The 16,534-nt window shown below is 38.2% G+C and overlaps 1 protein-coding gene across 1 annotated transcript; it reads right to left on the bottom strand.

The window, feature by feature from the left end:
* Positions 1–209: 209 nt before the first annotated feature.
* On the bottom strand, positions 210–15,622 carry scn4bb (sodium channel, voltage-gated, type IV, beta b). The gene is made up of 6 exons (XM_057821251.1): positions 13,892–15,622; positions 13,641–13,785; positions 4,720–4,883; positions 4,433–4,646; positions 1,990–2,119; positions 210–1,836 (listed from the first exon to the last, which is right to left on the bottom strand). Exons 2-6 carry the CDS (start codon positions 13,729–13,731, stop codon positions 1,737–1,739), a joined length of 699 nt encoding a protein of 232 aa, XP_057677234.1. The 5' UTR covers positions 13,732–13,785; positions 13,892–15,622; the 3' UTR covers positions 210–1,736.
* Positions 15,623–16,534: the final 912 nt, after the last annotated feature.

Genomic DNA, 16,534 nt, shown 5'->3' on the forward strand with positions numbered 1-16,534 from the left:
GCGTAATGACATTTTTAGGTAAGAAATAAGCTTCTTGTTTTTTTTTTTTATATATATAAGATCTTAAGTTTTTTGAGTGAAAGCAGTAAATTTGTTGTTTTATTTTTCTATTTATTATTATTATTTTTTTATTATTATATATATATATATATATATATATATATATATATATATATATATATATATATATATATATATATATATCGCCATCAGTCCACCACAGGTTTCTTTCAATTAAAAAACAAAACAGTATTTTATTTAAGAATGTTAATATTGTATCCATGTACAAATCACTGTTTTCTTTTACATGTGGTTTGTTTTGAAAGTGTTTGCCTTTAGTTTTATTGATTTGGGTGGATACATTGCCCTCTAGTCTGCCTGATTTCACATGGCTGAATCCAGCTGCTCCCTGTTAAGACCAACATAAGTTTTTTAATTTTTTTAACTAATAAATTTTTCGTAATTTTGCCATTTTTTGTGGGAAATATATTTCTGAACCATTTGTTAAGAGCATTGTAAAATAAATAAATAAATAAATAAATAAATAAACAACGTTACCATTTTATAGCATTCAAGCTCGCTGACTTTTGCTATGTAAGTTAGCCAATTGTTTTTTGTTGTACATAGATCCTCTTTTATTTAGTTGTTCATACCGTTTGACACTCAGCTCAGGTATTTTAAATTTTTTATGTTCCTTAACCGATTTTTCGAACTAACTAGTTCATCGATTAACTGACAACAAAAATAATCGACAGCTGCAGCCCAACTTTTAAGTGATGTCTGTTATCAAACGTAATGACATTTTTAGGTAGTTTTTTGTTTTATATATTTAAGATCTCAAGTTTTTTGAGTGAAAGCAGTGAATTTGTTGTTTTATTTTTCTATTTATTTTATATATCTATTATATATGTATGTATAGTATATCTCGCTTCAAACTTCGCGCCATCAGTCCACCACAGGTTTCATATGTGGCTGAACCATTTGTTAAGAGCATTGTAAAATAAATAAATAATGTTAGCATTTTATAGCATTTAAGCTAGCTGACTTTTGTTTTTTGTTGCTGTACATAGATCCTCTTTTATTTTATTTTTTTATACCGTTTGAGACTCAGCTGAGGCATTTTAATTTTTTTATGTTCCTTATTCGATTATTCGAACTAACTAGTTCGTCGAATAATCGACTACTAAAATAATCGACAGCTGCAGCCCTACTTTTAAGTGATGTGTGTTATCAAGCGTAACGACATTTTTAGGTACGAAATAAGTTTTTTGTTTTTTTATAGATACGATCTTAAGTTTTTTGAGTGAAAGCAGTGAATTTGTTTTTTTATTTTTCTATTTATTTTATATTATTATATATCTACAATTATTATTATTATATTCTATTATTTTTTTATTTTTCCTGTTTTCTCATATTCATAATTGCTCTTTACCTTTAAAAATATTTTATCCGATTACTCGATTCTATTTTCAGTAGAATACTTGATTGATAAAATATTCGATAGCTGCAGCCCTACTGTATGTTAAAAAAGAAATGAATAAATAAAAAGATTGCGCTTTTGGATCCATGAGAAAAGTTTAACATCATTGCTTTTTGTGTCTTTGGTTGCGTTTAAAAGTGCAAGACTGTGCACGTTTGACCAAAGCAATGTAACCAGCCATCGTGCTTGTATAGTTCAATACTACAGTGAAGGCCTACGTAAAAGCACTCTAGTGGTTTAAAATGCATGCACGTCCTCATTTTTGTTTTGTAGGTTTGGCTTTTGAATCCACTTTCGATCCTGAGAGGCCATTTTCTGTGTTGTCAATCCCTGATGAAGTTACAAGGCACTCCTTACTGCTCGGGGTTAGAGGAGGGAAGGAGGAGGGAGTACGGGAATGCAGAAGAACAGACAACAGGATGTGACCTCACGGAGGCGGCAAGCACAACATGGTCGCTCTTCATAATGAAGCAACGTGAATTGTCAGCTTTTACTGATGAATGACTCACTTTTTCTCCTCCATCTTGGAAAGAACAAAGAGGGTGAAGTTCTTCAGCAGCATGAAGCCCATCAGCAGTGCGATAGCTCCGCCCACAGCAGAAGCTATGATGATGGTCACCGTGTTGTCCACTACCTTCACTGCAGAATATGGAGAAAACTTATTTTGCATTTTTGATTAAAAAAAAAAAAAAAGTGAATCTATTTTCTTAAATCAAAGAAAAAAAACACACACATTTTTTTGTTTTAATATGTGAAATAAATTTAATGTTTTTCCACAACACGTAATCTGAGAATACTACACGTCAATGGCGGATGCTTGTCTTTCAGTGAGGTGAAGCTCAAAGTACAGTGGGGCAAATAAGTATTTAGTCAAGCACCAATTGTGCAAGTTCTCCCACTTGAAAAGATTAGAGAGGCCTGTAATTGTCAACATGGGTAAACCTCAACCATGAGAGACAGAATGTGGAAAAGAAAAACAGAAAATCAAATTGTTTGATTTTTAAAGAATTTCTTTCTAAATTAGAGTGGAAAATAAGTATTTGGTCACCTACAAACAAGCAAGATTTCTTGCTGTCAAAGAGGTCTAACGAGGCTCCACTCGTTACCTGTATTAATGGCACCTGTTTTAACTCATTATCGGTATAAAAGACACCTGTCCACAACCTCGTTCAGTCACACTCCAAACTCCACTTTGGCCATGACCAAAGAGCTGTCGAAAGACACCAGAGACAAAATTGTAGACCTGCACCACGCTGGGAAGACTGAATCTGCAATCGGTAAAACGCTTAGTGTAAAGAAATCAACTGTGGGAGCAATTATTAGAAAATGGAAGACATACTGATAATCTCCCTCGATCTGGGGCTCCGTGCAAGCTCTATCCCCGTGGCGTCAAAATGATAAGAACGGTGAGCAAAAATCCAAGAACCACACGGAGGAACCTAACGAATGACCTACAGAGAGCTGGGACCACAGTAACTGTCATATTTGTGTGTGTCTCAGTTCTTTTTCTTTCCTTTATGCAGCACCTGATTGAGCCAGATTGGCGGGGTAATGCGACACACCTGTGCTTGATTAGGAAAGCTCAGTATTTAAGGAAGCTTGTCACCATCTGCAAGTGTCGGACTATTGCTTGCTATTTGCCTTGCTTACCGCCTGTGTGTTCATCGTCATCCTTAGTTTCCCGACGTTCTACGGTCGTATTCTGGTTAGGTCATCTTTACTTTAGTGCTCTTTTGGGCTTTGTAGTCAGACTCTTGTACTGTGTTATATTCATGCATTCTAGCGTGCTCTCTTAGTTGTACTTTGTTAAACTCGCATTTTTTGCGTGCTCCCTTTGTTGTATTTGATTATATCCGCGTTTATTGGCGTGCTCTCTCAGTTCTACTCGCATTTTTGGTGTGCTCCCTTTGTTGTACTTATTAAAAACCACCATTAGCTCTACCTGATCTCCTTGTCTGTTTTTGGGATCCACATCAACGGCTTGCCGTTCATAACAGTAACAAAGGCTACTATCAGAACCACAATGCGCCGCCAGGGACTCAAATCCTGCACAGCCAGACGTGTTCCCCTGCTGAAGCCAGTACACGTCCAGGCCCGTCTGCGGTTCGCTAGAGAGCATTTGGATGATCCAGAAGAGGACTGGGAGAATGTGTTGTGGTCAGATGAAACCAAAATAGAACTTTTTGGAAGAAACACACATTCTCGTGTTTGGAGGAGAAAGAATACTGAATTGCATCCGAAGAACACCATACCCACTGTGAAACATGGGGTGGAAACATCATGCTTTGGGGCTGTTTTTCTACAAAGGGACCAGGACGACTGATCTGTGTAAAGGAAAGAATGAATGGGGCCATGTATCGAGAGATTTTGAGTGAAAATCTCCTTCCATCAGCAAGGGCATTGAAGATGAGACGTGGCTGGGTCTTTCAGCATGACAATGATCCCAAACACACAGCCAGGGCAACAAAGGAGTGGCTTTGTAAGAAGCATTTCAAGGTCCTGGAGTGGCCTCTCAACCCCATAGAAAATCTGTGGAGGGAGTTGAAAGTCCGTGTTAGCCAACGACAGCCCCAAAACATCACTGCTCTAGAGGAGATCTGCATGGAGGAATGGGCCAAAATACCAGCAACAGTGTGTGAAAAGCTTGTGAAGAGAAAACGTTTGGCCTCCGTTATTGCCAACAAAGGGTATATAACAAAGTATTGAGATGAACTTTTGGTATTGACCAAATACTTATTTTCCACCATGATTTGCAAATAAATTACTGTATTTAAAAATCAAACAATGTGATTTTTTTTTTTTTTTCCCCACATTCTGTCTCTCATGGTTGAGGTTTGACCACGTTGACAATTACAGGCCTCTCTAATATTTTCAAGTGGGAGAACATGCACAATTAGTGGTTGACCAAATACTTATTTGCCCCACTGTATGTGTGTCAGGTCAACCACTCACACTCGTCCACCACGTAGAGCGTGAAGATGGCGCTGTGGTTCTTGTCCTTTTCTTTTGGGTTGCGTCCGAAGCAAGTGTACTGGCCTGCATCGTCAAAGGTGATGTTCCACAAAAGTATGGAAATGTCGTTGTTTTTCCCCACAAATTCGAAGCGCTCTTTGTAAATCTTGACCTTTGGCACCACGCCCTCCGATGGTATCACTGCATCACATACCTGTTGGCAAAGAGATAGCCGTCAATGGTCTCAAAACCAACACAAGCTAAATTCTTCACGAGGGACGGCTTACCGTTCGCATGGTGCCGTTATCGCTAAACTGCCATCTGAAATAAAGGTTCTCGATGCCAATGCAGCTGGCATAAGTGCAGGGCAACGTGACTGTGCTGCCGTTCACGGCCTCCAGGAAGGGAATCTTGCCTACGGACATTTCCAAGGCCTGGGCAGACCCCAAGACTGAAAAGCAACACATATGGATTAGACCAGGGGTGTCCAAACTTTTTGCAAAGGGGGCCAGATTTGGTGTGGTAAAAATGTGGGGGGCCGTTCCTGGCTGACATCCTTTACGTAGAACAATATATTTTAGCAAGCACTTCTGTGTGTCACATTTGCTTTATTATTGTTTTTAATTAATAATTTTAACAATCTCGCAACGAGCATATGTGGCGTTCTCTTTTAACTCTCGGGCTCTTGCGAAATACTGCTGCTGTTAAATTTAAATAGCTTTAAGTTGCTTCAATTTCTTCAATTTCTCGCTGCGTATCTTCCCTGTAATCTTGTCTCGGGCTGCAGCTATCGAATATTTTAGTAGTCCATTAATCCTTGGTCTACTTAGTTCGAATAATCGAGTAATCCGATAAGGAACATGAAAAATTAAAATACCTGAGCTGAGCCTCAAACGGTAAATATTATATATATATGTATTAGGGGTGTCAAACGATTACAATTTTTAATCTAGTTAATTACAGCTTAAAAATTAATTAATTGTAATTAATCGCAATTCAAACCATCTATAAAATAGGCCATATTTTTCAGTAAATTATTGTTGGAATGGAAAGATAAGACACATGATGGATATATACATTCAACATAAGGTACATAATTACTGTATTTCTTTATTATAACAATAAATCAACAAGATGGCATTACCATTATTACCATTTTGTTAAAGCGATCCATGGATAGAAAGACTTGTAGTTCTTAAAAGATATGTTAGTACAAGTTGTAGAAATTTTATATTAAAACCCCTCTTCATGTTTTTTTAAAAATAAAATTTGTAAAATTTTCAATCAAAAAAATAAACTAGTAGCCCGCCATTGTTGATGTCAATAATTACTTACACAATGCTCATAGGTGCTGAAACCTATAAAATCAGTCGCTCCCAAGCGCCAGCAGAGGGCGACAAAACTCCAAAAAACACAAGTACACATTTCACTGTGCTGTCATTTTAATCTGTTTGAGCGGGGCATTTGTGCATTAATTGCGTCAAATATTTTAACGTGATTAATTAAAAAAATTAATTAACGCCCGTTAACGCGGTAATTTTGACAGCCCTAACACATTATATATATATATTTTTTTAAAAATGAGGATCAATGTACAACAAAAGAACATCTGGCTAACTTACATAGAAAAAGTCCGCTAGCTTAAATGCTAATGGTTTAAAAAAAAAAACTTTTTTTTTTTACAATGCTCTTAACAAATGACTCGGACACAAATTCCCACAAAAAACGGCTAAATATACCTATAAACTAAATTAAGAATGCATTCAAAAACATTAGCTCAGACAAAAACTTAGCTTACATTGGTCTTAACAGGGAGCAGTTGGATTCAGCCATGTGAAAAGAGGCAGACCAGACGGCAGTGTATCCACCCTCATCAAAAAAACAAATTGCAAACACTTTCAAAATAAACCATTAAAACCGCACTTTAATTAAAAGAATACTCGAAGCAACAAAATTTAATTTGAATTTTTTTTTTTGTAATCGAATACTCGAGTTAATCGATTAATCGCTGCATCACGAATCTTGTCGTACATGTCATGTCTTGTTTGGTAATATCGCCTCACAATGAACTCTTCAAAAACAGCGACTGTCTCTGCAAATGAGGCAGACACAGTTGTTGCGTATTTCAGTGAAGAAATAGTCAAATTTCCACCTATCCTTGAAGCGTTGACCGTCGCAGTCAACTTTCTTTTTTTTATCGTTGTTGTCGCCATTTTAGAAAATTGGAAGGGTCACACGGGGAAATGTTGCTTATAGTGCTGTTGCCTTTTAGTGGGTAAATGAGGAGCAGCATTAAGTGTGTAAGCTACTTCATATGCTGGTAGCAGTACTGCTGACCAGTTTATTAAGTCTATGTGCGGACCAGACGTTATTGATTTTATGACAGAGGCTGGGGGCTGGATGAAATTTGACCACGGGCTGCATGTGGCCCCCGAGCCGGACTTTGGACATGTCTGGATTAGACCAAAGGTCAGTCCTGTTGATTCCTCGCACAAGAAAATCGTTCGTCCGTCTTTGGGGAAAACAATGAAATTGCGACGCTGTGGTAAATCCCCGTATATCGAGCATGCGGCCATGTGTCGAGATGATGACGAGTCAAATTTTATGTCAAAGCTACCACCAGGGGCGCTGAAAGGCACTCACAGCAAGGGGTGCTGAGTTCTTTTTTTTAAGTGTTTCCCAATCCAAAAACAGCCGTTTCGGTCCAAATTTGTCATGCTTGCGCGTTTATTCCATTGAAGGCGTGCACAATGCCAGTACACAGGCATGCTGGATAGTTTACGTACTACTACGGGGCTACTACAACCCCTAGCAAAAAGTATGGAATCACCAGTCTCGGATGAGCACTCACTCATACAGTGGGGCAAATAAGTATTTAGTCAACCACTAATTGTGCAAGTTCTCCCAGTTGAAAATATTAGAGAGGCCTGTAATTGTAAACATGTAATTGACTTTCCTTTATATATATATGAAAGTTGTAAAGCAATAAAACTGCAACAAAAATGAAATGAACAAAAAAAAGTTTTTTTTTAATAATGGTTCAAAATTATTTTTCGAACAGATCATGTGACTAGCAACTTAGACGGTCATTTTCTTTGCATATAATCCCCCCCCCAAAAAAAAAAAAAAATTAGAGGAGGGCAATTTTATTTTTAAAATATTTTTTTTCTTTGATTGAAAATATTTTTTTTTGATTGAAGCAACTTTTTTTTGGGATTAAATGATTTTGACACAAATGTCCTACTCAGGGCCGGCCCAGGCCATTTGGGGGCCCTAAGCAAAATAATGCAAAAGGGCCCATATTTTGGGCCCACCATTTCGTCACAGTGTACTGTGAAACCCATACATGCAATCCAACCCATACGTCCATATTTTGTATATTAATCAGATTTTGTTGCACTGCATACTTCAAATTTCTCACCCCAAATGATTGTCAGTACTTACAATAGACAGCGCCAAACCTTTTTCTAAAAGAGGAAAGAAAGAAGTTAAGGAAGAACTTTTATTTTTTTAAGCTTGTAATCAAGTATCAAAACTCACAAAAGTCAAATAAAGCAAACTGTAGTAAACAAAATAGAATATAAATCAAACAATTGCCAGATTGGGGGCCCTCTAGTGCTCAGGGGCCCTAAGCAGCTGCATAGTCTGCGTATAGGTCCTACTCCTAATATGGCCCGACACAAAAAAGATTGCTTCAATCAAACAAAACGTTTTCAATGAAAAACTAAGTGTTCAAATTGTGTTTTTCAATCTCAAATATTTTTTCGCATTCAAAAACTTTTTCCATGATTGAAATGTTTCTTTTTTTGATTGATTTTTCTTTTTGAAAATATATATTTTTTGAAGCAACTTATTTTTTGATTGAATAATAAAGACAAAAATGTCCAAGCCAAAATGTGGCCCAAACATTACTTCAATCAAAAAAACAAAACAAAAAAAAAGCAAAGAAAAATAACATTTTTTTGTTTGTTTGAAGTGACTTGGTTGAAAATATATATTTTGATTGACGCAACTTTTTTTTTTGATTGAGTAATTTAATTAGTAATTAGTAATTAGTAATTTAATTGAGTGATTTTTTTTTTTTAATTGAAAATATTTTTCAATATTTTGATTGAAGCAACTTATTTATTTGATTAATTAATAATGACACAAATGTCCTAGCCAAAATTTGGCCTAATCAAAAAATTGACTTTAATTTTTTTTAAAAATGTAAAAATGCAAATAAAAATAGCTTCCAAATGCATTTTTTTGAATTTCAATTTTATTTTCGCATTAAAACACATTTTTTTTTATTAATGTGATTTTTTTTTTTTAAATTGAAAATATTTTTCAATATTTTGATTGGAGCAACTTTTTTTTGATCGAATCATAAAGACACAAATCTACCTCCATATGGCTCCGCCCATGAGATACAATTTTTGGCTGGAGTAACTACACTGGCACGACACCGGCGGGCGTACCATATTCAATAGCAGACGATCTTGGCAAAAAGTATTGCCTAAGCAGCCTGATTTAGAATTCCCCTCAAGAATGATGTGAAACAAAAAACGTTCATTGTCAACTTATTATTATCAACATTCTTGTAAGTTAATTTTATTGCTGACACTGCATTTCGGGGTCATCAACATGTTGTGCCCCCCCGTCCCAAAAGTCAAACTCCGCCTATGACCGGCACATTCAGCAAGTAAAATGGAGTAAATGTAAGTTTGAAATCGTTCATTTTATAATGGTAGGGCCAATTCTATCCTTACAACATATGGGAAGACAATTTAAATGACCTAAATAACTGAACACATAATATCATGCATATAAGGTTGCTTAAAATTTGGTAGTGACAATTTGAGCATCCTGAATAGTTGCTAGTGTTATGCCCTACCGTCCCTAAGCAAACCTACGCCCTTGGATGTACAAAATTTTTTCAAACTAAGCTTTCAAAAGCGATAACAACTACTGAGCAAGAACCAAGGATTGAAAATGAGGGCCATGAAACGCCAGAGAGCACCGCCAAAATGGTGAGTTTCAATTTGCCCCACTAAAGATGCTAATTGTACAACAAAGCCACCACCGGCGGGCGTACCATATTCAATGGATGACGATCTTGACGATAATTATAGCTGCATTAAGCATCTGATTTAGAATTCCCCTCAAAAATGATGGGAAACAAAAAAAGCTCATTTACAAACTTATTAGAGGTGGGAATCTTTGGGCACCTAACGGTTCGATTGCGATTAAGATTCAGAAGCTCCGATTCGATTATAAATCGATTATTGATGCATCACAAACCCCCTAATCCCTCCCCCGCTTTTAATTTTTATACACTAGTTCCAAAATTGTTCAAAAATCCTCTCAGGCTAAACAAACTACTATTTCAGTATCAAGTTAACCATTAAAAACAGTACATAAAATACTCAAGTCCCCATTCTGTATCGGCAGCTTTAAACTACATTCAATTAATTTAATGTTGTGAATAAAACGTTAAAGTTTTTAAAATTGCTCCCGTTATTCCATAATTTCCCTTCTGTCTACTTTCGACATGTAAAAAATTAAAACTGCTTCATCATTTAAAGATAGATTCAAGTCAAGATTTTGCCGATTTTTTTTTTTTTTTTTTAAGATAAAAAGTAATTAGGCTCGCTACAACAGAGCCTTCTAGAGAAGTTTACTGCTTTAAGATGGCGCCTGTTTACTAGTGCGGGGAAGTCTGTCATTTCACATCTAGTTCTAGATATATGTGATATCTACCATAGCCGTATGTTGCCGTATGTTTGTAGCAACTAGCAACTGGGCGCTGTTTGTAGCGGCTGACGGCCGCAGTCAGGTATTATTGTTTTTTTTGTTTTTGTTTTTATCTAGTTGCATGAGTTGAACATGATATTTACTCTCGGTCCGTTCCTCATTGCGTCCTGAAAACCACGCTGACTGTGTTTTATTTCCGCTTTACCTGGTATAATTCAATAATCGAATTTGGATGTTTGTGAATCGTTCTCGAATCTTCCATGGCCGACATGTTCTGCCCCCCCCCTACCCCAAAAGTCAAACTCCGCCTATGTGTAAAACTACTCTTAGAAGGACATTTTTTCTCAAAAACTAAGTAAATGTAACAGAGTAAATGTAACGCGTTACTACCCACCTCTGGGGACAGGACATATTTTCCTTCCACCTGGTGTCACTTTGGAATTACAGGACTGCAAAATACTCTCCTACAGGCCTCAATTGGCCCCCGAGCCAATCTTTTGCGACCCCTGCATTACTCAAGTATCCCTAGTTGAGTTTAATGCTTTCATCTAGTGTTTTATCGTGCACACTACATGCTGACAAAGCTGTCCAGAACTGCATGCAGGTGTAGATGACGCAGAGAAAACAGCAAATGTGCCTACTTCTAATAAGTAACTTTAATGCAGACTCTGGTATATATTTCACATTTCGACAACAACAAGGTCAAACGGAGGTCAAGCATCATTGCAGCAAATCGGGAGAGTGAAAGAGGTCACATGTGAGCGACTACTATTGATTCCTTCACATTGCACTCTCGCTATCTCAATTCCTCTTCTGCTATGGTGCATGGTGAGTTTGCAAAAATAGTAACAGTAAGTGTAGCGCTACCAACACCTCTGCTGTGTTCTTACAATTAGAGTACATATACCATCGCTCACAGTCCAGTACCGCAGTGTCATGATTACTTTTTCCCCTCTAGCATAGAGTAGGTACTAAAAAGGGAAATCAAATCAAGAATCAGCAAAGAACAGTCAATTACTTGTATAAGCATTTTATAGTTCTTATAATTCCAATATGTAAATTACAGTTCGTTTCTCCGTCTTAACACGTGCAATGCACCCAGAGGTACCATTGCATTTACTGCGTCGATACATAATGCAAAGATAATTGAAAACAAGTAAGCGGATAATGTGCATTAATGCTTCATGACTTTTGATGCTCTGGAAATGCGGTAGTCTATCCTGGCCACATCCGTTCCGCAGATTGAGTTATCAAGTTTCATTTTAAAAAAGAAAAAAATCAGTCATGCAAAATATCTTGACACTGACAGACAAGAGAGGCTTGCAGCGATCGAATGAACAATCGAATGTTCGCAGCTCGTTTCCCGAGTCCAAATAGATTGGACATCTATTGCTGTCCATGGCTGCTTTTAATATTTAATACAAAACACATATCATAATTTTCGCACTATAAGGGGCACCAGACTATAAGCCGCCACCCACCAAATTTGACACAAAAACAACATTTGTTCATAGATAAGCTGCACTGGACTATAAGCCGCAGCTGTCCTCACTGTATTATGGGATATTTGCACCAAAAGATATTAACTGGTAACACTTTATTTGACAGTGGCATCATACGACTGTCATAAGACCAAATGAACCACCATGCAGCCATTTGGTTGGCCATCACTGCTCCCTTGGGGTAGACAGTCAACCTTTGCTGCCACCTGCTGTCAACACTGTTGTCATCCAACATGCCTCCTAGCATGCGTTGCAGCACTACAGATGTAAATAACAATCAAAATTCCTGTTATGTGCTAATTATTTCTAGAGATGTCCCGATCGATCGGCATCGATCACGTGATTTTCAAAGTATCGGAATCGGCAAAAAATATCAGCCATGCCTTTTTTTAATATACAGTATATATATATATATATATATATATATATATTGATTTTTTTTCTTTCTTTTTAATAACCAAAAATAGGCACTTGCCCTAAACTTTTCTTGAATGACATGTATATATATACATATCTATATATTTTTTTAATTAAATCATTTTCTAATTGTACTTAATGTTACAGACATAATACGTTACACTCATCCAGAGTCTTTAGTTTAGGCTTAAGGCAGGGTTATCTACAATATCTCAATAACGGCGGCAATTAATTTATTAAAAAATGTGTCACGTTAAAATATTTAATGCTTTTAACATACGCGCTGCACGACCTTCTCACTCATTGTCGCGGTCAATCTGTAATGACGCCGTTTTACCTATATAGCAAGATAAAAGGCAGCGCAAAATGAGTAGAGTGAATTTTGGCAGCCTTTGGAGCCTTTCTTCAATCGGCTAAACCCTTGCAATCCCTCTCCCTATGATTAGAAATATCATGGGAAGCAATGTGGGGAAGAAAGGTGGCAATTGATCTTTCTCTTAACACCTTAAATTATTCCCCAGAGCAGAGAAGATACGTATATCCATTGGTAGCACGACGCACAGTCATGGTTTTACTTCCCATCATGGTTCCACTTCCCATCATGCATTGGGGCATGGCTGCAGTATCATTTACTGAAAGCTCAACAAATACACTAGATGGCAATATTGAGTCACAATATACAAAGTCACAAGTCTTTCTATCTGTGGATCCCTCTCACAGAAAGAAGGTAATAATGTAATTGCCATCTTGAGGATTTATTGTCATAATAAACAAATACAGTACTTATGTACTGTATGTTGAATGTATATATTTGTCCGAGTTTTATTCATTTTTTTCTTAATGCATTGCCAAAATGTATATGATCGGGAAAAATTATCGGGAATGATTGGAATTGAATCGGGAGCAAAAAAAAAAAACAATCGGATCGGGAAATTTAACTAAAACGATCAGGGATTGAATCGGGAGCAAAAAACATGATCGGAACAACCCTAATTATTTCTTCAGTTACTATTCCAGTTGTTTCATTAATTGCTACTTATGGTATTTGGTAATACTTTATTTGACAGTGGCGCCATAAGACTGTTATTAGACAATCATAATTACGACATGACACTGTCATGAGCAATCATGAATGCTTATGACAGATGCCATTTAGTGTTATCCAGCAAATTCGCTCACTTTTGAATGGATGTAAAAGACCCGAGCTAGACATAAAGTTAGTGACATAATTTTCCGGATGACACCTAATGACATCTGTCATAAGCATTCAGTAATGCCCATGATAGTGTCATGTCACAATTATGACGGTCTTATGGTGCTGTTGTCAAATAAAGTGTTACCTATCAACCCAAATAAATCAACAAATAAGCTTCATTGGACTATAAAACGCAGGATTTAAAGTGAAGGAAAAAAGTAGCGGCTTATAGTCTGAAAATTACGGTACTCTGTTTAGCATACATATAATGTATCTGGACTGGCAGTGAAGAGGTTAACAGGAATGTACATACTGTATGTCAGATGACCAAAAATGCGTATGATAAAATGGACATTACCCAGCAGTGCGGTGAGGATCAGGTTAAAGACTGAATGTGGAAGGCCCAACCTCAGGGCATCAACCCAGATCCCATGGACCTCCATCTCCATGCAAGATCTGCACCTTTAATTCCTTCAGATCTGCTCAACTTCAGAGGTTTTAATCTGTAGAAAACACAATGACAACTGAAGTCAAAAGTTTCAAAGTGTCCTCCCTGTTCAAAGTGTGACCCTGACTCTCCGGTAAATTCAAGTTGAAGTGTTAACCTACCTGCTCAAGGTCCGAATTCCTTCTGAGGCCCACAGCGGAGTAGGTCAGCGGCCAACTCTCGTGCCGCACCGTCAGGGTTCATTCAAGGAGAATCGGGCGGTCTGCACTCTCACTGCAGCGACTGCCACAATGCAGGAGCGGCCGGCTAGAGAGACAATTTAGAGAGGAAATGCCGCCGTCGCAGCTGGAGACCCCCCTGAGTCGCTGACTCCTCCTCTTCAACGCCCCTCAGGCAAGCTAACAACTTTTTGCCTGTCCTCTACGCTGGCTGCGTGCCACCTGTCTCCCTTCCATCACCTTCCCCCAGCTCCTCTGCTGACTCGGGGTGTGTATGCGGGCTCTTTTGTCAGAGTGTTTGTGATGAGCAAGGAAAAGTTCTGCAGTGCAGATTGGGCTTGTGTAACGCAGCCCCAGGGTCGATCCCTACCGCATGGCGAGCATTCATAAGTATGCGTTATTTTCCAGATGTCGCATGATCTCAAGCGTGAAGTTACATATACCCCAAAACTGCATACGGAGCACCTACTGGTGATGCATGCATGTGCCCAACCAAAGCGCAAAAGGTCAAAATGACTTCGATATGAAACATCACACACATTTGCTGATGCACTGACAAACATACAGTGGGGCCAATAAGTATTTAGTCAACCACTAATTGTGCAAGTTCTCCCACTTGAAAATATTAGAGAGGCCTGTAATTGTCAACATGGTTAAACCTCAACCATGAGAGAAAGAATGTGGGGAAGAAAAAAACAACAGAAAATCACATTGTTTGATTTTTAAATAATTTATTTGCAAATCATGGTGGAAAATACCGTAATTTTCGGACTATAAGTCGCTACTTTTTTCCTTCATTTTGATACCTGTGACTTATAGTCCAGTGTGGCTTGTATGTTGATTTATTTGAGTTAATAGGTAACACTTTATGTGACAGCTGCATCATAAGACTGTCATAAGACATTCATAATTATGACATGATACTATCATAAGCATTACTGAATGCTTATGTTATTAGGTATCATCCGGGAAATTATGTCACTAGCTTCATTTATTTATTTATTGAATGTTTTACATCCATTCAAAAGTGAAATCTTTTGCCGGATAACACTAAATGACATCTGTTATAAGCATTCATTAATGCTCAGGACAGTGTCATGTCAATAATTATGATTGTCTAATGACAGTCTTATGTCGCCACTGTCAAATAAAGTGTTAGCAAATACCATAACTAACAATTGATGAAACAACTGGAACAGTAACTGAAGAAATAATTTGCACAGAACATAAATTTTGATTAAAATTTACATCTGTACAATGCAATGCATGCTAGGAGGCATGTTGGATGACAACAGTGTTTACAGCAGGTGGCAGCAGAGGTTGCCTGTCTCCACTAAGGGAGCAGTGATGGCCAAATGAAGCTTCTTGAAGGAATGAAGCTTTGCAGCCAATTGGTTCAAAGATTTCATGGTGGTTCATTTGGGCTTATGACAGTCGTATGATGCCTCTGTCAAATTAAGTGTGACCGGTTACTATCTTTTGGTGTAAATATCCCATAAAACAGTGAGGATAGCTGCGGCTTATAGTCCAGTGCGGCTTATCTATGAACAAATGCCATTTTCGGGCCAAATTTGGTGGGCTGCGGCTTATAGTCAGGTGCGTCTTAGAGTGCGAAAATTGGGGTAAGTATTTGGTCAATACCAAAAGTTCATCTCAATACTTTCTTATGTACCCTTTGTTGGCAATAACGAGGCCAAACGTTTTCTGTAACTCTTCACACACTGTTGCTGGTATTTTGGCCCGTTCCTCCATGCAGATCTCCTCCAGAGCAGTGATGTTTTGGGGCTGTCGTTGGGCAACACGGACTTTCAACTCCCTCTGCAGGTTTTCTATGGGGTTGAGATCTGGAGACTGGCTAGGCCACTCCAGGACCTTGAAATGCTTCTTACGAAGCCACTTCTTTGTTGCCCCGGCTGTGTGTTTGGGATCATTGTCATGCTGAAAGACCCAGCCATGTCTCATCTTCAATGCCCTTGCTGATGGAAGGAGATTTTCACTCAAAATCTCTCGATACATGGCCCCATTCATTCTTTCCTCTACACAGATCAGTCGACCTGTTCCCTTTGCAGAAAAACAGCCCCAAAGCATGATGTTTCCACCCCCATGCTTCACAGTGGGTATGGTGCAATTCAGTATTCTTTTTCCTCCAAACAAGAGAACCTGTGTTTCTACCAAAAAGTTCTATTTTGGTTTCATCTGACCATAGCACATTCTCCCAGTCCTCTTCTGGATCATCCAAATGCTCTCTAGCGAACCGCAGACGGGCCTGGACGTGTACTTTCTTAAGCAGGGGGACACATCTGGCAGTGCAGGATTTGAGTCCCTGGCGGTGCATTGTGTTACTGATAGTAGTCTTTGTTACTGTGGTCCCAGCTCTCTGTAGGTCATTCACTAGGTCCACCCGTGTGGTTCTGGGATTTTTGCTCACCGTTCTTGTTATCGTTTTGACGCCACGGAGTGAGGAGGGAGTTGAAAGTCCGTGCTGCCCAACGACAGCCCCAAAACATCACTGCTCTGGAGGAGATCTGCATGGAGGAATGGGCCAAAATACCAGCGTCAGTGTGTGAAAAGCTTGTGAAGAGTTAC

Source organism: Corythoichthys intestinalis, chromosome 18 (assembly GCF_030265065.1).
Source record: "Corythoichthys intestinalis isolate RoL2023-P3 chromosome 18, ASM3026506v1, whole genome shotgun sequence".
Taxonomy (NCBI): Eukaryota; Metazoa; Chordata; class Actinopteri; order Syngnathiformes; family Syngnathidae; genus Corythoichthys; species Corythoichthys intestinalis.